The sequence below is a fragment of the Schistocerca serialis genome, chromosome 1, assembly GCF_023864345.2.
Source record: "Schistocerca serialis cubense isolate TAMUIC-IGC-003099 chromosome 1, iqSchSeri2.2, whole genome shotgun sequence".
Lineage (NCBI taxonomy): Eukaryota > Metazoa > Arthropoda > Insecta > Orthoptera > Acrididae > Schistocerca > Schistocerca serialis.
The window spans coordinates 1,018,603,553-1,018,628,177 of record NC_064638.1 but is presented as its reverse complement, the minus strand read 5'-3'; the positions used below and the strand labels follow the sequence as shown (position 1 = coordinate 1,018,628,177).

Genomic DNA, 24,625 nt, shown 5'->3' with positions numbered 1-24,625 from the left:
GAATGTACACAGCTGAAGACCAAAATGTATGGAAAAGTGTAGTGGAGATCTTTATCCAGAAAGCTGATGTATCATGTAACTGGCAAGAGTTTTATTTTTAATTTATTACACTGCAAACAGAGTGTTTACTTCTTTTTTAAAACTTTGTTTAAATATTAATATTTTATCCAATACTTGAAAGAAACTGCTATAACTGAAAGCTTTGACAATTACAATATGCTAATAGGAAAAACCAAACCCTGATACAGTTCCAAACATATATAACTTTATTTGGGACTTTTAGGAAGATTACCATCTTCGATTACTAGTCCAGATTTTAATTTTTTTGTTTGTGGTCTGGGAGGTAAGTGAACCAACAAGTAGAAATTACTCTTTTGCATTTATTATTTCTTAGAATATTGCACACTTTCAGCAAATCATTTCCAAAGCAAGTCTTGTCTGAGTTCATTTACTGACTCTTTCTACTACTGATATGAATTCAAATGCTACTGCAAAATGAAAGGCTAGCTACATTTTTGTACCTCTCTCTGTGACATAAACTTATCTATTATTCTCCAGACACAATTTGAGCTGTCAGGATAATTTGCAACCGAATATAGTTTCAAAACAATTATTATTTGATTAATTGATAACCTAGTCTAACTTTCCAAATGACCTGAAATGAATAAAAGCAGGCAACAGTTCATGACTCTTGTGTCAATAATTTAGTGCAGTAATGTGCTGCTAAAACTTACTGTAAAGCTACAAAGATACACTTAAGAAACAAAAATAATGTTTTTCTTACCATGAGGACGACTGTTCCTCTTCTTTGCTCCTGGGCGTTCTTTCTCAGGACGTACTGCTGGATCAGAAAGGGTTGGAGCCAGGTATTTGCGACCTGAGCCACTACCAACGCTGTCTGACCTTGGGATAACAACACGGTGCCCACGATGTCTAGCACCTTCTGGTTCCTAAAACAACACAAGTATAATATAAAATAATTATACAGTGCCATGAATGTTGTGGTACACATCAACATCTGAGTGTAAAAACATTGTGTACTGCCTCAAAACATGTTTTCTCATTTTATGACTTAACTAATGAGCAATGAAATTAGAGATAGTTGCCTTTTTTAATGATACATGAATCTTCAAACAGTTCATTAATCATCTAACATATGAATGCTCTCCCAGACATGTTGATCCAACTAGTATAAATGACTCTAATTTGTTGAAGATGTGAATGATTTATTCTTTAGATTTTTCTCTTTCTGCATTAAACACAGAAAGTAGATTTCAAAAATGCAAGAATCATGTCTGATTTTTGGAGCACTGCTTTTGGCCATACTCTCTATTCCCATGTACTATCTTCTCAAAAACAGACAACCACAATTATCAACTCTATTTATTTTAATAAACATATTCAGCACCAGGTTGGCAGCCCTGCAGCAAGGTGGCTAGCATGAGTGTTGGTGTTCTCATAAAGATAAGTCATTCTAGATTATAATAACATTTAGTTTAGTACCGATTATGTGGTAAATACATACATCAAAAAAAGTTTTGCATCACCCTGGATCCCAAAACTCCTGAAGATAGACACTGACTGTGAATATTGTATCACAGACACAGTCTCTTTGACTGTTTAGAAATGTCACTAAACCCGCCCAAAGATGTAAACCACCATGCACAAGCAGTGCCTATTAGAAGGAGGGCGTCCGACAGCTGATCAGTTCCAGTAATGCCACCAGGAAGGAGGTACACGGCTCCTGTTGTCTGAAGTTCAACCATGCCTAGACTGTCAATATCACAGTTTGATTGCGTCCACATTGTTACTTTGTGCTAGGAAGGGGTCTCAACAAGGGAAGTGTCCAGGCATCTCAAAGTGGACCAAAGCGATGTTGTTTAGACATGGAGGGGGCACAGAGACAGGAACTTTCAATGACATGCTTTGTTCAGGCTGCCCAAGAGCTACTGCTGCAGCGGATGACCACTACCTACAGATTATGGTTCGGAGGAACCCTGACAGCAATGCCATCATGTTGAATAATGCTTTCCGTGCAGCCACAGGGCATCGTATTATGACTCAAACTGTGTGCAATAGGCTGCATGATGCACAACTTCACTCCTGACGTGCATGGCAAGGTCCATCTTTGCAACCATGACACCTTGAAGCGTGTTACAGATGGGCCCAACAACATGACGAATGGACCGCTTAGGATTGGCATCACATTCTCTTCACTGATGAGTGTTGCATTTGCCTTCAACCAGACAATCGTGAGAGACATGTTTGGAGGCAACCTGGTCTGGCGAAATACCTTAGACACACTGTCCAGTGAGTGCAGGAAGGAGGAGGTTCCCTGATGTTGTGGGGTGGCATTATGTTGGGCTGACGTATGCTGCTGGGGGTCATGGAAAGTGTCATAACAGCTGTATGATATGTGAATGCCATCCTCTGACCGATAGTGCAACCATACCAGATGACAATTCACGCCCGCATCATGCACATTTTGTGAATGACTTCCTTCAGGATAACGAAATTGCCCGACCAGAGTGGCTAGCGTGTTCTCCAGACATGAACATGTCTGGGACAGATAAAAAGGACTGTTTATGGACGATGTGGCCCACCAACCACTCTGAGGGATCTACGCTGAGTCACCGTTAAGAAGTGGGACACTCTGGACCAAAAGTGCCTTGATGAACTTGTGGGTAGTATGCCCTGACGAATACAGGCATGCATCAATGCAAGAGGATGTGCTACTGGTTATTAGAGGTACCGGTGTGTACAGCAATCTGGACGACCACCACCTCTGAAGGTCTCGCTGTATGATGGTTCAACATGCAATGTGTGGTTTTCATGAGCAATAAAAAGGGCGGAAATGATGTTTATGTTGATCTCTGTTCCAATTTTCTGTACAGGTTTCAGAACTCTCGGTACTGAGGTGATGCAAAACTGTTTTTGATATGTGTAGGTGCATTAGTGTGTTTTTTAAGTGTACCATTAACGGTTTCACTTTTCTTTACATAATATAGCAGAAAATGTGAAAAGGTTGTAGTCGGGTTATAGTCATATTTTCTTTTTATGTTTTGCCACTGCAAATCTATAGAATTTCATTTCATTGTTCTTTACTCTCTCCAGCAATTTAACTGTAGTATATCTCTTCATTATTTAACTCACATTTCCGGAAAGTAGCATAAAGCTTAAGTTGTTGTTTCAGAAACTTTGTACTGTGGTTTTTGTTTACATACAGTTGCGTATAGGCCAAATTTGTGGAATCATAATTTCGTGTATATCTGTAATTAACTGATTTTTTTCTTAATAAACTATTATGTTTATCATGAGTGAAAAGTGCTTGACTTGCCATAGAATTGTTAGGTTGGGGCTTTGGTGTGACGGGTGTTGTAGTTTTTTCCATGTGGGTGACTGTAGTGGCGTGGGAATAGGGGAAGTAAATGAGACTCATCAGTGGCTTTGTAGCATATGTAGTAGAGATAGGAAGATACTAGAACAGGAGGGGAAAATTGCTGCCTTCAGGCTGAGTTTGATAAGGCCAGGGGAGATCTTGACAGGTTAAGGAGGGAGAAGGGTAAAGAACAGTGGGAAGTGGCAACAAGCAATAGGAGGAACAGACCTAGAACTTTGTCTGACAGCTTCGTGGTGAATGTGGAAAATAGATTTGACCTGTTGGTTCAGTTAGAAGCTGGTGAGCCTCAAGCAGTTACAGGTGTAGACAGGGTACAACAAACTTTCAGCGTCAAATTGAAAAGTAAGTACGTAGGGAAATCAGTAAATAGAAAGAAAGTGTTGTTGTTAGGTAGTTCCCATAAAAGAGGTGTTGGCCAAATTTTGCAGGATGAACTAGGATACTCGTCACCAAAATGTTTTTAAACATAGTGCTGGTCTGGAGCAGGTGACAGAGGATTTAGGGTCACTCTGCAAATATTTCACTAAGGAAGACCCTGTGGTTGTAGTGGGTGGGCCAGGTAATAGTACTGACCGAGGTCCCGGGTACAGTATAGAGTGTGACCTGGCAAAGATTGCATCAGCATCGAAGCAGACTAGTGTTGGGTTTGTATCCATTCTTAGGTGCCATGACCAAATTCATTTGAACTCTTCTGTCAGGAGAGTTAATTTGGAGTTCTCTCAATAGGTGTGATTATACTAGGCATGGCCTTCACCTCAACAGGAAAGGGAAGGGTAAACTGGCTGGGAAAATAGCAGGAATCTTAAAGGGGGGAGGCACTGTCATGAGTAATAAAATGCGACTGATTCAGAGAAGACCCTTTTTTAGGGTAGGGAGGACAGAAAGAAACCAAGTTTTAAGAGAGGTTAGGATTGAGACAAACCTTCAGTTTGAGTAAGAAACCAAAAAACATAATTATAGCTTATTAGATCAGCATAAACAGCTGTTGGTTAAGAATTTTCAACAATCAGAAATTTCAACTCTACCCCATTTTAACTCAGTCAATGTGAAATGTCAGCTATCTTATTCAAGGACTGAGAAATAAAATTAAGAATTAATTATCTGCATAGATGAATTAGAGTCCACAAACCCAGCTGACATAACCTGCCTATCTGAACATCATGTGACCACAGGTATAGAACTTTCACTTATTACAGGATTTAGTTTAGCATCTCACTTTTGTAGAGCAGAAATGGAGAAAGGAGGAGTTGCCACATTCATCAGGAACTGTCATAAATTTAAGAATATAGACATGCATAAATTTTGCCTAGAACAGCATGTGGAATCATGTGCAACAGAACTAGATTTTCACAAAAAATCCTTCATAATATTAAGTGTATATCGAGCAACTGCATAGACTTTAATCTGTTCGAAAACCACCTTGAAGCTGTACTGGCCCATTTAACAACCCAAAACAAAGAAATATTGGTTGCTAGTGACTTCAATGTAGATTTCCTTAAAGACTCTCCTAATAAGAACTTATTTGAGTTAGTAACACTATTATTCAATTTAATTCCAACTGTAAAGTTCCCAACTAAGGTAGCCATTGGTCACAAACAGACATTGATAATATCTTTATAGAAAAATCCAATGAACAAAATTATATTACAAAACCAATAGTCAATGGCCTCTCAGACCATGACATGCAGTTCCTTCTGTTAAATGTTAATACTGAACAGGATATAAAATCTGTTAAATCTGAAATCAAGAGGGTAATCAATCAGAAATTTCAACTCTACCCCATTTTAACTCAGTCAATGTGAAATGTCAGCTATCTTATTCAAGGACTGAGAAATAAAATTAATGAATTAATTATTTTATCGATTATTTTAGGACACTCCTCAGAGACATTCACTGGAGTGACGTTAACAGTGCTCATGGCATAAATGAAAAATATAACACTTTTGCCAATAAAGTGCTTACCTTATTTGAACACTGTTTCCCCCCACGACTAACCAAGGTTAGAGCAGAGTCTACAAAGAAGCCACGGATTACTCAAGGAATCTTGTAAAACAAAAAGAAAACTGTATCTGTCAATCTGAAACAGTTCTGATGTTGGTGCTATAGCACATCACAAGAAACACTGCAAAACATTAAAGACTGTAATATGGACATCAAAGCAAATATATTACAAGGAAAAGATAGTCATATCAGATAACAAAATAAAGACAATATGGGATATAGCAAAGGAGGAGACCGGTAGAACCAGACATGAAGGGGGCCAAATAGCATTAAGAGTACACGATACATTGGTGACAGATGGGTATAGTGTTGCAGAACTTTTTAACAAACATTTTATAACTGTTACTGAAATAAAGACAATATGGGATATAGCAAAGGAGGAGACCGGTGGAATCAGACATGAAGGGAGGCAAATAACATTAAGAGTACACGATACATTGGTGACAGATGGGTATAGTGTTGCAGAATTTTTTAACAAACATTTTATAACTGTTACTGAAACTATAGGGTTGTCAGGTTCTGTAGATGCTGCCATGGGATAGCTCAGACCAGACATTTCAAGTAACTTTCATAATATGAATTTGACCTTCACTACCCCAGCAGAACTAATGTCCATCATAAAATCTTTAAAATCAAAGACATCTAGTGGGTATGATGAAATATCAACAAAGTTAATTAAAGAATGTGATTCTGAGTTAACTAACATATTAAGCTATCTGTGTAACCAGTTGTTTATCAGTAGAATATTTCTTGAATGGTTGAAATTTGCTGAAGTTTAAGAAGGGAAATACAGAAATAGCACCAAACTTCTGTCCAACTTTACTTTTGCCAGCAGGCTCAAAAATTTTAGAAAAGGTAATGTACAATTGGCTATATAACAATCTTATCACAAATAACATACTGTCAAACTCACAGTTCAGATTTCTGAAGGGTTCTGATACTGAGAAGGCTATCGACACTTACAATGAAAATGTACTTTGCTATCGACACTTACAGTGAAAATGTACTTAATTCATTAGACAAAAAACTGCAGGCAACTGGTTTGCTTTGTGATCTGCCAAATGTAAATCACAATATCCTTTTAAGTAAATTAGAATATTATGGTGTAAGAGGAAATGCTGCAAACTGGTTTAAATCTTATATCTCTGTCAGGAAACAAAGGATGTTATTAGGAAAGAGACACGTATTAAGCTACCAGGCATCATCCAACTGGGAACTAATTACATGTGGGGTCCCACAAGGTTCCACCTTAGGGGCCTTACTTTTTTGTGTGTATATCAATGACTTTTCATCATTAACATTACCAGATGCCAAGTTTGTTTTGTTTGCCAATGTTACAAACATTGCAATAAATAGCAAATCAACTGTAGTCTTAGAAAGATCAGCTAATAAAATATTTGTGGACATTAACACTGGTTCCTAGCCAATTCTTTGTCACTAAAGATTGAAGAAACACACTATATGCAGTTCAGAACATGTAAGGGGTGTCCCATGAGTATATGCCTAACATATGCGGACAAGCATATAGAATAAGTGGACAGTGTTAAATTCTTGGGATTACAGCTTGATAATAAATTCAACTGAGAGGAGCACACCCCAGAAATGCTGAAGCTTCTAAACAAATCTCTATTTGCAGTGCGAATTCTGTCAGACATAGAAGATACTATGCTTAATTTCACTCTGTAAAGTCATTATGGGATTATTTTTTGGGTTAATTCATCAAGCCAAGCTAAAGTTTTCCAAGCACTAAAATGTGCAATAAGAGTTATATGTAGTGTGAACTCAAGAACATCCTGCAGAGGCCTGTTTAGGGAACTAGGGATACTAATTACTGATTCCCAATATATTTATTTCCTTAATGAAATTTGTCATTAAAATATATCACTTTATCAAATCAACGGCTCAGTTCATGGAATCAATACTAGAAATAAGGATAATATTCAAAAGGATTTAAAGTCACTTACTCTTGCACAAAAAGGTGTGCATTATTCAGGAGCAAACATTTTCAATAAATTGCCAGCAGCCATGAAAAGTTTAACAAGCGATGAAATTCAGTTTAAGAAAAGCCTAAAGGATTTATTGGTGGCCAACTTCTTCTCCATTGATGAATTTCTCAGTAGAAGCAACTGATTTTTATAAAGTACGATCTAACTTCTGCACCATTTCAGTCAGTAATGTGTTCATTGTAAATAAGTATTGTAGTAGTTCTATTATATGTTCATTACCTTATAAATAAATAAAAAAAAACATTTTTAAAATTTTAAATTCAGTGCGGTAATGTGATCTTAGTAAATGAGTGTTGTAAAGTGATCCTTTCATATAGTGCTCATTAAAAAAAAAGAGAGAGAGACAATCATTCCACTTGGGACCTGAGAAAGGTATATTTGCTTATTTGTTTTAGTTGTAAATATTTATCATGTATTACTGTTTTTTTGACATGTTATACATCCTGGAGGACCTCCTTACTATGGATCAATTGGAATGAAAGTAAATGTAATCTAATCTAGTTTAAAAATTCAAAAGTTCACCTTCAGAAAGTGTACAGATTTCAGATAATTTGTTTCACATTTGGTTGGTGGTGGCACCTTCTAGGATACTACTGTAATCATCTCTTACACAACAGCAATTTTGTGATTATTTATTAAAAAAGATGATGACTAATGGTGCCTTGAAAAATTTTGTCATGTTGTCAGAAAACTGAAGACTGTCACAAGTGGTACATGACATCAAACAAAAGTTGATAGCTTCACTACACTTTGTTAAGTAAATATGACGGAGAGCACCTGTTGGTATGTGGGGCCATTACACTACTATTTCTTCAGTTTAAAAAGTCCTGCTTTATAAAATTTCTATTATGGTTTGTCTTTGCAACATCCTGTATTAAATATCAATACTGGCAGCAGTTTCTCACATAGTAAGGGCATGTAATATTGTTAATGGTGAATAGTCTGTTGGATAGAGACAATAAGCTTAGCAGCTTCCTTGCTGCTATTCTCAAGAAGAGTAGGATAGGGACAGCACTAGGTTCCCCCACGCCCTTTTTTTTCTTTCAACTGTAATAATAGAAACATAGCATACACTGCACAAGCACTCATCACAGTCATTCATATGACTCAGATACACAGTTTGACAATTCATGACAGAATGGGGGAAAGCACTTCATTAAGAGTTGGTCCAAGATGGAAAAGTGGGATTTACACACCTGCCACCAACATTCATTTCATAAGTGTGGGCTTGACTTCTACTTTGATTACAGCCTGTAACTTCTCAATTTATTTACAGTTTCTCATTTTAGCATTGTTTGACAATAGTTAGGTTTATAAGTTCTAAAAATATGGCAGTCTCATTATCATAATGAATGATAATTTACCTTAGAGTCTCCTTCACTGTCCCTGTCAACACTGTTCTCTTTTATTTTGTCTTCTGGGTGGTCTTGCACTGGGGCTGTTTCATTGGTGGCTCTTAGACCAGCTATCAGACTGTTCTGTTGTTTCTGAAAATATATAATCAACCATAGGCATTTGGTATACATACAACAGATACCACTTAAAATTCTCTCTCTCTCTCTCTCTCTCTCTCTCTCTCTCTCTCTCTCTCTACACACAAACACACACACACACACACACACACACACACACACACACACACACACACACACACACATCTTGACTAAAAAAAATTGAAACTGCTTGCATTAGTAAGGAACTGTTTGTTTGGGAATATTCGTGCTAGAGTATTTTCAGTATTTAACTGATACTTTAAGCAGTGATAGCCTCTGCAAAATTTAGTCAACTCAGTGACAGTGGGCTAGCAAATTAATACAGATAGGTCCTTATGCAATAATAAAGTATGAAAAATAGTTCCTCGTCAAATATCTGAGCAGCATTGTTCATTTTGTGTGTGTGTGTGTGTGTGTGTGATTATTATTATTATTATTATTATCATCATCATGAAACTCTCACTGAAGTCGAGCCAAGACATAGATTCTCAAAAGCATGCAGTTACATTAACAGCTAGCATCAATAACTCATGGAGGTGGCTGTTGTGGTCTTCAATGTGAAGACTCTCTCCACAGAAGTCTCTCTTGTGCAAGTCTTTTTATCTCTGAATAACTACTGCATATTACATCCATAACGAGAGGCAAAAGTTAGTACAAATTTGTGTGTGTGTAAAAACTCAATGTGTGAAACATACAACTACCACCGTGTTATCTTAGTGAAAGACCTTGCTAAGAACCCAAGGAAATTCTGGTCCTTTGTAAAATTTCTGAGCAGGTCAAAGGCTTATATCCAGTCACTCATTGACCAGTTCACTGTGATAATAGAAGACAGCAAAAGCAAAGCTAAAGTTTTAGATTTTGGAAAGGAGGATCACACAAATGTACCATCATCTGAGCATCACACAGACTCCTGTATGGGGGAGATAGTAATAGGCATCCATAGTGTAGAGAAGCAACTGAAAGAGTTGAAAATGAATAAGACACCAGGTCTGAATGGAATCCCCAGTTTTACTGAGCATACTCTATGGCATTGGCCCCTTACTTAACTTGCATTTATCGTGACTCTCTCACCCAGTGCAGAGTCCCAAGTGACTGGAAAAAAGCACAGGTGACTCCTATACAAAAGAAGGGCGAAAGAACGGATCCGCAAAGTTACAGACAAGTTTCCTTAACACTGGCTTGTGGCAGAGTTCTTGAACATATTCTCAGACTGTATATAATATATTTCATTGAGACAGAAAGGCCTCTGCCCACAAATCAGCACAGATTTAGAAAGTTTCGTTCATGCAAAACTCAATTTGCCCTTTTCCCATCATACACAAGTGGTTCAAAGGCTTCTTAAGTAATAGAACCCAGTACATTGTTCTTGATAGCAACATGAGGGTATTGTTAGGGTGCCCCAGGGAAGTGCGATAGGACTGCTCTTATTCTCCACATACAGGGCGGTTATAACTAAAGTCCTAGATTCAAAACAAGGCAAAAAATGAATCACTGTAAAGAATGAAGTCAAAGTTGAATTAAACATTATTGCAGAAGGGGAAAATGTTATGTAAAAAAAATTAATGAAAATTTTACCACTACATGGCACTGTAAGTGGCAGAATATGCTAAATAAAAGAGGTGGGATACATGGCTGTGCCTCATTTGCATCTGAGATTCTTAGCATGACTGTCTCAATGCAGGATCATGTGCTGCCGGTAAAGCTCTAAAGAAGTTCTGGACACACTAGGGTACGAAAAAAGAGGTTGTCTGCCATGGGTCTGGAGAAAATGATAGCAACACTTGAAAAGATAGTTTCTTTTGAAGTGTAATGTGCCAGAGAGAGGTAAACAGTTGATCTGATACTAGTAGAAGATGTGGCCACAGAACATCAGGGGGTCATGCAATGGCGTGCAAACACTCATTGAATGGGGAATTGTCTGAACTTTGGACATGGCCTGTGTGCACAGCACATAAAATTCTACCAAACATCTTGCACTGCTATCCATACAAAAGTATCCACATTCAGGAGTTACTTCATGCTGATCTGTCAGTAAGACAAACATTTGCTCTAGAATTACTTGCTTGCATGGAAGTGAACATTTGGCCATGGGAGATTCTATGGACAGACTAAGCTCATTTCCATCTTTAAGGACATGCCAATACAAAGGATTGCAGAATATGGGCAATGGAAAATCCACCTGCACATCAACTGGTTTTGCTTCATTCTGCAAACGTAACTGTGTGGTGTGAATTGATGGCATCATTTATCATAGGACAATATATTTTTGACACGATGATTCCTGTGTGTCTTGTTACCTGGCAAATGCCATTACAGTCTTTTGCACACCAATGTCATTCCAACCCTTCAACACTGTGGGTATGTGGGTAAGGTCATTTTTATGCAAGATGGAACTCCTCTGCACATTGCACAGCAAGGAAGCAGCTGCTGCACTGACATTTTGGAAATGCTGCAATTATCAGCTGTCATTTCCCTACAGCCTGGTCATTCAGATCACTTCTTCTTAATCCATGTGACTTCACGCTGTGTGGTTTTCTGAAAGATATTGGTTCAATGCTCTGATTACAAACATAGATGAATTGAAGGCACGCATTGCACAGCACATTTTGAGCATGACCCTTGAGGCACTCCAATCTTTTGTGGAATATGCTGTTTCTCAATTTCAACTTTTGGATGAAACTGGGGGACAGCATATTCAACATGCCTTGTGCCAATCTCACAACAATTAAAAACTGATTTAATTGTTGCCTTTATGTGATTTTTGGTCTTAGGGCAGTTAAAAACCGATTTTCCCCCATCCAGTGTGGTACAACCTTTCCATAGTAGGTGGGATTACCTAACAGTGCCATAACTGTTGAATGCCAAACTTGTGAGGTCATGCACATTGTACAATACAATTGGTTTTATGTACAACTCACTTATGTTATGATTCTTACAGTGGCATTTAGTGGGAAAAGTCTTGTTAAACTTTTTCTGTTTCCATAACATTTGCCACTTTTTCGATAATATTCTTTTTTGATTCGACATCAGCATGAGGAGTGTTTCTTTTTTTTTTACAGCATTGTGGAACTGGAACTTTAATTATAATAATATCGTACATACATGATCTGATGGACAGGATGAGCAGCAATCTGGGGATGTTTGCTGATAATGCTGTCGTGTATTTGCAATGTGTCATCATTGAGTGACTGTAGAAGTATACACAATGACTTGGACGAAATTTCTAGTTGACATGATGAACAGTAGCTTGCTCAGATAAGTAGGAAAAACAAACTTGTAACATTAGAATACAGCATAATTAATGTGTTGCTTGACACAGTCACCTCGATTAAGTAGCTAGGGTAACATTGCCAAGCAATATTAAATGCAAAAAGCAAATAAGGATTGTAGTAGGGAAGGTGAATGGTTGACTTCTGTTTAAAGGGTGAATTTTTGGAGGGGTTTGGTTCACCTGTAAAAGAGAACATGTGCACAACATTAATGTGACCCACACTTGATAATGTTTGAGTGTTTGGGATCGCCATCAGGTCAGATTAAACGACAACATTGAGGCAGTTCAGAGGTGGACAGCTAGATTTATTACTGGTATATTGCGGCAACACAAGAGTATTACAAGATGGTTCGTGAACTCAAATGGGAATCCATGGTGGAGCACTACTGAGGAAATTTGAAGAACTGGCATCTGAAGCTGACTGCAAAACAAATCCACTACTGCCAATGTACATTTTGCCTAAGAACCATGACGATAAGATAAGAGCAATTAGATCTCTTACAGAGGTATATAGGCAGTTGCTTTTCCCTCACTCAATTTGCAAGTGGATCAGGAAAGGAAATGATTAGTAGTGGTAGAATATATTCTCCACCACTCCCCTTACGGAGACTTGTGAAGTATGTATGTAGAGGTAGATTTGAATCAGCTACAATATTCAAACCTTGATCTCTCTCTACAATTTTTACCCCCACACTAAGCTGAATTACCAAAGTGATGGTTCCTAGATGTCTTAAAGATTTGTCATAACAATCAATCCTTTTTTTTTTAGTAAGATTGCACCTTAAATTTGTTTTTTCCCCAATTGATATGGTTCCTTCTTATTAGTCATTCAATCTGTCCATCTAATCTTCAGGATTCTCCTGTACCATAACGTTTCAAAAGCTTCTATTCTCTTCTTGCCTGAGTTGTTTATTGTCAGTCTTTCACTTCCATGCAAGGCTACACTTCAGGCAAATACTTTCAGAAAAGAATTTATAATATTGAAATTTATATCTGATGTTAACAAATTTCTCTCTTTCAGAATTGCTTTCCTTATTATTGTCAATCATCAGTTACTTTACTACTCTACTACTTTTCGTATCACATTTCCTAATCTACTTTCTTCAGCAGCACTTGATATAATATGTCTTTATTCCTTTATCATTGTTTTATTTTTGTTGATGTTCATTTTATAACCACTTTTCAAGACACAGTCCATCCTGTTCAACTGTTCTTATAAGTCTATGATACAATTGCAATGTTATTGGCAAACTTCAAAGTTTTTATTTCTTATTTTGTCAATTACTGCTTCCCTTTCATGTCTTTTGATTCACATAACTGCAGTTCAATTTCTGTACAAACTGTGAATAATATTTCATCAACACTATCACAACTTTTATCTAGAAGGGGCAGTCAATAAAAAAGACAGAAAAAGTAAGTTAACTGTTTATTATTTCAAAAGTAATTACCATGACTGTTAAGAAATCTATCCCACTGTGAAACAAGACAGTCCGTGTCTTAATGTACAAATGTTTGCAGAACCAGGATTGTACCCAGGCTTGCATCTCTTCATCCAAAGCAAATTGATGGCCACAGATGTTTTTCCTCTGATCTCAAAACATACAGGTATCACATGGGGAGAGATTGGCACCGTGTGGAGAATGTGTAAGGGCTTCTCAGTGAAATTTCCACAACATAATTGAAACAACCGTGGCAATGTGTGAACCTATCCACATGTTCCCAAGGTTGTTTTGACTATACTGCAGAAGTTTTGCTGGGAAGCCCTTACACATCCTCCATACAGTTCCAATATCTGCCCATGCAATTTCCATACATTTGGAGACCTGAAGAAAGACATCTGTGGCCACTGATTTGCTACAGATGAAGAGGTACATACATGGGTACAATCATGGTCCCACAGGCAGTTGCAAACATTTTTCTATGAAGGCACTGACCATCTTGTCACACAGTGGAATAAATGTACTGGCATTTGTGGAAATTACTTTTGAATTAATAAACAGTTTACTTATTTTCTTCCACATGTCTCATTTTCATCTAATTTCCTCTAATAAATCTACAACTGCTACAGACATGGGTTTACTTTCTTTCACTCATCTTCTAAGACAAGTTGTTGGGCCAGTATTGCTTAACATTTTCTTGCATTTCTGTGGAAGCCAACCAAACTGATCTTTCCTAGGGTTGTCCTGTATCAGTTTTTCCAATCTTCTGTTAATAATTCCTATTAATATTTTGCAACTATGCCTACTTAAACTGGTAGTTCAATAACACTGACACCTGTCGCAACCTGCTCTTTTTGGAATTGGCATTACTGCATTCTTCTTGAAGTATGAGGACATTCTGGCTATCTCATATATCCTACACACCAGTTGGCATTGTTTTGCCTTCCAAGGATTTCAATCATTTTGAGGGTATGTCATCTGCTTCAGGAACTTTGTTACAGTTTAGGTTTTCGTTACTTCCTTTTCCCTTTCTACAACATTGTCTTCATGCTCCATTTCCATTGTATCTGAACTATATATTCCTTCCATTTCTCAAATTTCCCTTCTTTGCTTAGTACTGGCTTGCCATCTGACTTCTTGATATTCATACAGTTGCCTCCCTTTTCCCCAAACATCTCTCTACTTTTTCTGTGGGTAGCATCTATCTTTCCTATAGCCAAGCATGCTTCTACAACTTTGATCAATGCACTCTAACCACACCTACCCAGCCAATTTGCACTTTCTGTCAATCTCATTTTTAGACTTCTGTATTCCTTTTTGCCTGCTTCATATTCTTTATTTTTGTATTTTCCCTTTTTTTTTCAATTAAATTCAGTATCTAGTGTGTTACCCAAGGATTTCTATAGGGCCTTGTCTTTTTACCCATTTGATCCTCTGCAGTCTTCACTGTTTTATTTCTCAGCACTACCTATTTGTCTCCTATGGTATACCATTATATACTGAAGAGCCATAGAAACTGGTACACCTGCCTAATATCGTGTAGTGCCCCCTTGAGCATGCAGAAGTGCTACAACATGACACAGTATGGACTTGACTAAAGTCTGAAGTAGTGCTGGAGGGAATTGACACCATGAATCCCACACAGCTGTCCATAAATCCGTAAGGTTCGAGGGGGTGGAGATCTCTTCAGAACTGCATGTTACTAGATATCCCAGATATGCTCAATAATGTTCATGTCTGGGGAGTTTGGTAGCCAGAGGAAGTGTTTAAACTCAGAAAAGTGTTCCTGGAGCCACTCTGTAGCAATTATGGACATGCGGGGTGTTGCATTGTCCTACTGGAATTGCCCAAGTCTGTCAGAATGCACAAAGACATGAATGGATGCAGGTACTCAAACAGTTGACACTATTGTGCATTTCATGCAACTGTTTCAGCATCATGATTGGCCTCACCTTCATGCTTTTTTAAATTGAAGTCAGCTGCTTAAAGGAAGTCCCTCTAACAAAGGAATCACTTTCAAAGGACGCCAGATATCCAAGTAGTACAGGAATTAGCATATTTTATCAAAACATAAGAGGGATTAGAGATAAAGTTAGTGAACTGCTTATAGATGTTGGCTCTGACATTATTGGTATATCAGAGCACAACTTAAATGAGGCTTCCTTTACCAGGATACAGATCAGCTGGCTGTTTTTCAAGGTCTTCTTTGAGGAGCAGGGGTGGCCATGTATGTAAAAAACAGTATTTCATTTCAGTCCATAGATGTGTCATGGCACTGCACTGAACAGTTATTTGAATGTTGCGCAGGGGGAGTTAAATTTATTGAAACTAAACTTCTAATTGTTGTTGTTTATAGGTCCCCTAACTCTTGACTTCAGAGCATTTCTGCTCAAGCTAGAGAGGGTTCTTGGTTCACTTTATTGGAAGTACCAAAAATTAGTTATATGTGATGACTGCAATATTAATTTCGTATGTCATTGTGCAAGAAAAAGGATGCTGGTAGATCTCCCAAACTCATATGACCTTATGCAGACTGTGTTTTTTCCAACCAGGATACAGGGTAACAGTAGCATAGCCACAGCCAATATTATTATTCATTCTTCATTACTAGATGGGCATTCAGTTAGTAAAAGAGTAAATGGCCTTACAGACCATGATGTGCAAATTTTAACACTAAAAGGCTTTTGTACACAATAAAATGTTATATATAATTACATACTACGTAGGAAAGATGATACAATGGCAATAAAGGGTTTTTCTAAACCTTATTAAGGAACGAGAGTGGCAGGAATTTTATAGTGCCAATAACATAGATGACAAATATAATGCTTTCCTTAGCAGATTTCTCATGGCCTTTGAGGGCTGCCTTCCCTTGGAATGTACTGAACAGTGTACTAGCAGTAAAAGGCAGCCTGGGTGGATGACTAATAGGATAAGGATATCATGTAGAACAAAGCAGGAATTATATCAAAATGTTAGAAGTAGTCACAATCAAGCTATAGTAGCCCATTACAAACAGTGCTGTACGATGCTTAAAAATGTTATTAGGAAGGCAAAGAGTATGTGTATGCAAATAGAATAGCTAATTCACAGGATAAAATTAAAACCATATGGTCAGTTGTGAAAGAAGTATCTGGTCAGCAGCACTAGGTCAATGATATAAAGTCAGTTCGTAGTAAAAATATTTCTGTTATGATAAGTCAGATATATGTACAGAATTTAACAATCATTTTCTGAGCATTGCTGGTGCATTAAATGAAAACTTAGTTTCTACAGGAAATACTCCTCTATGATACTGACAAGGGGGAGATTGAATCAATAATTAAATCACTGTAGACTAAGTACTCTCATGGATATGATGGAGTGCCTAGCAGAATATTACAGTACTGCACATGTTAGCCCTTTACTTAGCCATATTTGTACTTTTTCCTTTAAGAATGGTCAGTTTCCTGAACGATTTAAGTACTGAGTAGTAAAGCTGCTTTATAAAAATGGAGAAAAGGATAATATCAACAATTTTAGACCTTTTTCTATGCCATAAGTGTTTGATAAAGTTATTGAAAAGGCTGTGTATGTAAGGATAACTGAGCATTTTATATCACATAATTTGCTGCCAAATGTACAGTTCAGTTTTAGAAGTGGTTTAACAACTGAAAGTACTATATTCTTTTTTCTATGTGAGGTACTGGTTGGATTGAACAAAAGGTTTTGAAGCTATATTTTTTGATTCAACTAAGGTGTTTGATTGTGTTGACCACAAGATATTTCTCCAGAAGTTGGACCATTATGGAATACGGGGAGTGGCTCACAATTGGTTCACCTCTTACTTTAACAACAGACAGCAAAAGGTCATTATAATGGTTGTGATGTGGGAGGCACAGTCAAACGGGGGAGGGGAATTGTCCCAGGGATGAGTGTTGGGGCCACTCCTGTTCCTTATTAATATAAATCATATGCCCTCTAGTATTACAGATAATTCTAAAATACTTCTCTTCGCTGAAGGCACTAGCTTGTTAGTAAAGGACGCTGTGTGCAACATTGACTCTGTTTCAAACAGTGAAGTTCATGACATAAGTTCATGGCTTGTAGAAAATAAAGGAACGCTAAATCACAGTAAGACTCAGTTTTTATAGTTTCTAACACATATTTCAACAGAACACGGTTTTAATTTCACATAATGGGTATACAATTAGTGAAACTGAACAGTTCAAATTTCTGGGTGTTCAGATAGATAGTAAACTGTCGTGGAAAGCCCACATTCAGGATCTTGTTCAAAGACTTCATGCTGCCATTTTTACTATTCGAACGGTATCCAAATTAAGTGATCATTTGACACGAAAATTAATCTACTTTGCTTATTTTCATTAGCTTATGTTGTATGGTATTATATTTTGGGATAACCTGGCCCATTCTCAAAGGATATTTTTGGCTCAGAAATGTGCAGTTCGGGCAATAAGTGGTGTAAGTTCGTAAAGCTCTTGTCGAACCCTGTTCACTAGTCTTGGTATTCTGACTTTGGCCTATCAATATATATATATTCTTTACTGTTGTTTCTTGTTAACAATATCAGCTTATTCCCAAGAATTAGCAGCTTTCATTCAGCTAATACTAGGTAGAAATCTAATCTGCATTTGGATAGAACTTCCTTAACTCTTGTACAGAAAGGTGTGCAGTATACTGCTGCATCCATTTTCAGTAAGCTACCACAAGAATTCAAAAATCTTAGCAGTGATCCACGCATTTTCAAATTGAAACTGAAGAGTTTCCTCATGCATCACTCCTACTATTCTGTCGAGGAGTTCCTTGAAAAATTAAGCTGATTCCTATGTTATATTGTTGATTACGTTTACTTAAACTTATGGTTTGACTTTTTTTTAAATTCATGGACATTTTATTTTACCTGCTATTACTTTTATGTTGTAGTTCCTTGTACTGACATGATCCATGACCTTGGAGATTTGCTCCTCAATTTGGTCCTACGGAACTAGACATGTAAATAAATAAAAAAAGGGCAGAATGCTTATGTACATGTCACCTGGCAGAGTCATATCTAGAGGTATCAGGGGTCCCATATCACTCCAACTGCACACACCCCACACCATTACAGAACCTCCACCAGCTTGAACAGTCCTCTGCTGACATGCAGGGTTTATGGATTCACGAGATTGTCTCCATACCTATACACGTCCATCTGCTTGATACAATTTGAAATGACACTCATCCAACCAGGCAACATGTTTCCTGTCATCAACAATCCAATGGCAGTGTTGATGGGCCCAGGTGAGACGTAAAGCTTTGTGTCGTGCAATCATCAGGGGTACATGAGCGGGTCTTCAGCTTCAAAAGTCCATATTGATGATGTTTCATTGACTGGTTCACTTGTTGATGGCCCGGGATTGAGACTTGCAGCAATTTGCGGAAGGGTTGCACTTCTGTCATGTTGAATCATTCTCATCATTCATCATTTGTCCTGTTCTTGCAGAAACGTTTTCCAGACTCAGCAATGCCAGAGATTTCATCTTTTACCAGATTCCTGGTATTCATGATACACATGTGAAATGTGTCGCATGGGAAAATCCCCACTTCATCACTGCCTCGGAGATGATGTGTCCCATCGCTCATGCACCGACAACAACACCACGTTCAAACTCGCTTAAATCTTGATAACCTGTCAATGCTGCAGCAGCAACAGCAGCGGCAATAACTAAACTAACAACCGTGCCAGACACTTGTTGTTTTATATAGGCATTGCCGACCACAGTACCATATTCTGCTGGTTTACATATCTCTGTATTTGAATATGCATGTCTATATCAGTTTCTTTGGTGGTTCAGTGTATAATCTATCTGAAGCCTTCTGGTGTCCCCAAGTTCTCTCACATATATATACCCTTCCTTCACAATACTTAAACAAGTAGTTAATGTAATTTAATCAGAGCACTGGAGCTCATTGGTGGGGTGTTTATAGCGCCTGTGATTTTGACAGTACAGGGTGTTTCAAAAAGAATGGCCGATTTCAAAACTCCATATTTATTGATAAAACATACTAGAAACATGGGATTAATTGAAAAATACTAACAAAATTTTAGTTTTAACTACACTGTTACAAATGCTCTATGTGTTCACTAGCAGACTGTAGCGCCTAGAACCGCTTGGCCACTCCGGCCGGCTATCTGCTATTACAGAAGTTACAGCAGCTGTTATTCTGCTCTTGACTTCTTCTGTGTCAGAAGGTAAAGGCAATATTAACACACTTCCCTTCATATGCCCCCCCCCCCCCCCCAAGCCCCACACACAATCACATAGGGTCATGTCTGGTGATCTCGGAGGCCAAGAATGGAGGGCATTGTCTTGGATTCCCGAGCATCCTGTCCAGCACTGAGGCAGATAGTCATTGGGAAACTGATGTATATTGTTGTGCTAGAGTGGTGGAACTCCATCACATTGAGAAATAAATTCTTCAGAGTCCTCTTGAAGTTGTGGGAAAAGCCAATTCATTCTGGTCATTGTGTTTTCCTCAAAAAGAAGGGACCATACACTTTTTTATGAGAAATGGCGCCAAAAATGTTCACTTTTCATGCTCAATAATGTCATGGGGGTTCTGGAGTCCCCACAAGTGATTGACCAAAATCACTGACTCACTCTTTGCAAACTACAGCACACGAAACAACTTCTGTTGAGTGGATGCCATCTTACTTCTGACTGATTGGAATATGAGAAGATGCATCGACTGACATCTAAGGGCAATTTTCTGAAACTCTACACCACAAACTTTCAAACAACACACATTTCCTTGCTGGTACATTTAATGTTTCATAATTATTACCATCCAAAAGCAGGTCATTCTTCTTGAAACACTCTGTAAGGTGGATGTATTGACAGGTACACGAAGACACTATTATAATGTAGAACTTCCAATCAATTTTCCATCAACACAACATCAATGCAAAGAATCTAGTTATAAAAGGTTAAATTTAGGAATACACATCTCTCAGGGGGAAAAAAAACAGAACTACAGACAACAAGTTATTTTGTGGACTCTATAAAAAAAATTCTCAACAATGTTATTCACAAATGTTTTAGAAAATTTCTTGTGGAAAAAACTGCAGTGTGACTAAAATTCTTTTTGAATGAATTAGGAACAGACTTGGTCACAATAAAATATTTATTTACAGTAATTACTGGTTTTGGTCAGAATGTGACCATCTTCAAACCATTTAAGTAGACTTGAGTGTGAATTTACAATATAATTCCTTACACTAACTGCGCGGATTTTTTTAAGACATCCTTCCAACCAAGTTCTTATTGTCTGCTTTGCAACTTCCTCTTCGATGATGTACTCAAATTCTTCACGAGCCAATAGCTCCTCTAACTGCAGAGCTTTTCGTATATCCACAGAACGATAGGACAGCATGCTGTAAAAAAAAAAAAAAAAAGAAAGGCATGGTTTGTTATATTAGAAATAAAAAATTGGTGCCAAATAAATAAAAATTAGTTAAAATCCAATAACATACTTTTAATTTCAGTTTACAGTCTTTTAACTGGACTGTTATAATGCACTTTTTTGAAGTGTGGTAACAGTCCCTTCATTTTTGATAATCGCAACATCCAAGATCCTCAACAAGATCAATCAGTGAGGCACACATCATGGATGTGGGATGAGTCAAAGGATAATTTAACAAAAGACATACAACATATAGAAACTTAGTCTTTGAACTGTTTTAATAATGAACAGTGACAATATTGCTTACTGCTATTAGTACTTTAAATATTTAATATCCTTAGTGGTGAAGGATATTGATAACGGATCTGAAGCACTACATTCAGCATCTGTCCAGCACCACCAGAGGCACGATCACAGGTCACGTGAATTGAACTGATAACTGCACGGAGCTAAGTGAGCGACTGCGGGCCAATCTTGTTTAGTATGCTGCTTGAGCTTCGTTAAATCTAGCTGCTATTCAGATATCGACCCTGCTTTGGACACCAACTTCCTGGCTTATTTTCTTGATGTTTATACAGTGCTTCCCTCACAACAGATTTGGATTTGTTCCCAGATTAAGCACTCATGCTCACTGGGGACATTTTAGTAGCAACGATTTCTTACCCTACCTTGTTCACCACCGCTTCCTGTGTCATGGACCTCAAGTTCATGGAACTTTGGCAGTAACAGCTGTCACAGCAAGAGCAACAATTTGCAGCTCAAGAGCAATGGTAGAAAGAGCAGCAGGCTGCTCTTTTCCATCTTGTGTCTCAGCAGCAACAAATACACCAGTCAGTGGTCATGGCTATGGCCTCACTGCTGTTCCCTACATTCATCACGTCATCGAAGAGTTGGGAAGTCTACTGCAGTTATTTTGAATTCCATTGTTTTGATTTTATACAAAGTGGTTCAAAAACTGAAATTGCTCTCAGACCCTACTGAACTGTCTTTCAATGATCCCTGTTCTCAGTTAGCCAAAGACTGCAGTCAGCATACATACCTTGTTGCAACTAGGCTCCAGTTAAAGCAGTGTCATAAACAACATGGACAGCCATGTGCAGCTTGGGCTGCTGACTTGCAGAATACCGCATGAAAATGCAGTTTCATGTGTCAGAACTGTAAAGTCTCCTATGCAGAATCACTGATTTGAGATGTGGCTCTGCACCTCACCCACACCAGGGATGTTGCCATAAAAGCTTTAGCTATATCTGTTCCTAGTCTTCATGAAATACTTCAGACTGCTAAATCTACTAGATTGCATCAGAAGCTCAGTAAGGTTTTAAAAACAACACTCATGTTTCCAAGCTTTTAGTCACCTTACAAGCACATGTCTACTAATGATTCAAACTCATCAACTTCTACTCCTGCCACCAAAGTCTCACCCAAGTTCATGGACATTTGGAACACTGGTGATACTCCTGGATCCTTAGTAGTTTTGTCATGTATCAGCCTAACCATTTTATTAGAGTTTCTGAGCTCTGCATGCAGCTAAGTTACATAAAGTGACTAACTGTTGATCATGATCTGACAATTGGTTTGCCACCAGCTATGTATGTGTGTATTTAACTTTGGCATCTTGAATGAATATATTATCTATAAGGGTCTACTATTTTGAGCAACTTGGGCAGGAAAATTTATCTCTGATACCAAACTATAAATGGCTAAAGCACCTGCAGATTATTTTTCCTGCCAGATTCCTTCAAGAAATTTACATTAAAATCAATAAAAATTAATAATTACTTCCGTCTGTTTGGCAGAGAGCACAATAGTTCATCAAACTGTTTCATGGACATTAATGAGGAAATCTGCATGGTTACAAGACATTTAAATTTATTTTTAGCTTTATTCATCCTCTGATGTACATAAACTGCAAAAGCTGACAGTTGATATATAATTGTTCCAAAATGTTTGAATACTGGTAAGTATCAAAAAATCTAGATGAACTATGGTTATTATTTGAAAATTTTGAAATTCATACAATGTGTTGATTCAATCAAGGCCCTGGGTAACACAAATTTTTCTCCCCAGTCCCAACCCGAATGTCTCTTCGAAGACCAGTCTCTGCCTCTATTAGCTATGAAAACCGGATCCGAAAGAGAAATAACACTATGGTTGGTAGTCTATTGCAAGGACGTCTTTCCAGAGGAGTGGTGGAAAAGACTACAGTTGTTTATGAACAATTATGGAAAGGATAGATTGCTACTCACCATAAAGATGACACTGAGATGCAGACAGGCATAACCACTAATACTCTATTTTTTGGTTTTAACCATACTGTTTCCAAGTATTCTTAGAAAAATCTCAGTCATTATTAAGACATCAAGCAGACAACAGGAAGTAAATGACAGTGTGTGATTTTGATATTAATTTCCTGAAAGATACAAATAAAGGAAACACTTTGGAAATGTTACTCAACAAATAACCAGAGTTTTTTCATTAATTTGCTCAAAAGCCTTACAAAAGGAATAAGAACACTAATAGACAACATAACTCTAGATGAACACTTAATTGATGAACCTAAATATTTATCCAGTAGTGAATGGCCTCTATGACTACAGCACACAGCTAGCCATATTAAATAAAGTGTATGTGTCTGTGTGTGTTGCGTTAGTTATCTCTGAAGAAGCAAATTGTCTGAGAGGTTAGGAATGTTTTCTATCTTGTTTATGTACTTATCACCTGCTCAGCACCTCACCTCAATTATTTTGGTTGATTAGTATTGTGAATGGTTTGATGCAGCCCAGCATAACTTCCTCTTCTGTGCCAACCTTTTCATCTCAGAGCAGCAGTTACACCCAATATTTTCCGTTATTTGTTGGATGTATTCCGATCTCAATCTTCCCCTATAGTTTTTGACCTTTATGGTTACTGCTATGGCTATCTCTAGCACCAATGAATTTATTCATGATGTTCTGACACATTTCCTATCATCCAATCCGTTCTTCTATTCAGTTTTTTCCACTTATTGACTTCTTCACCAATTCTGTAGAGGACCACTTTATTTATCATCTTATCAGTCCACTCAAATTCCTGAAACCTTTATGCGACACCAATCTCAAATGCTTTCATTTTTGCCTTCTCTGTATTTCCTACAGTCCATGATTCACTTCCAGACAATGCTATGTTCCAGGCAGACATTCTCAGAAATTTATTCCTCACATTAAGGTCTATGTTTGATAGTAGTGGACTTCTTTCAGTGACAAATGCTCTCTTTGACTACGTTACTCTGCTTCTTATGTCCTCTTTACTTGCTCTGTCACAGATTATTTTGCTTCCCAGGTAGCAGAACTTCTTCACTATTTATTATGTGGTTCCTAATTTTGATGTTAAGTTGTAGAAATCATTCTGTTACATTACACATAACAAAGAATTCAAAGAGTTTATATGTATAAGCAGATCTGTAACATACGACATATGAAAAGAATATTTCTATAGGAATGATCAGCTCTTGTATAGTACAGAAATGGATGTGTTTTGTTTTATCTAAGTTAAAAAGATTGTTTTTTCAAGTGCTGAAGTTTCTACATTATGTT

At 37.6% G+C, this 24,625-nt stretch overlaps 1 protein-coding gene across 1 annotated transcript in view; it reads right to left on the bottom strand.

The window, feature by feature from the left end:
• LOC126413465 (sodium leak channel NALCN) overlaps positions 1–24,625 on the bottom strand; it is a 429,358-nt gene that overhangs the window by 18,844 nt on the left and 385,889 nt on the right. The window contains exons 30-32 of the mRNA XM_050083266.1: positions 20,868–21,024; positions 8,772–8,894; positions 785–950 (exon numbers count right to left, since the gene is read on the bottom strand). Of these exons, the coding sequence (XP_049939223.1) occupies positions 785–950; positions 8,772–8,894; positions 20,868–21,024 (446 nt within the window). The remainder of the gene's footprint in view (positions 1–784; positions 951–8,771; positions 8,895–20,867; positions 21,025–24,625) is intronic.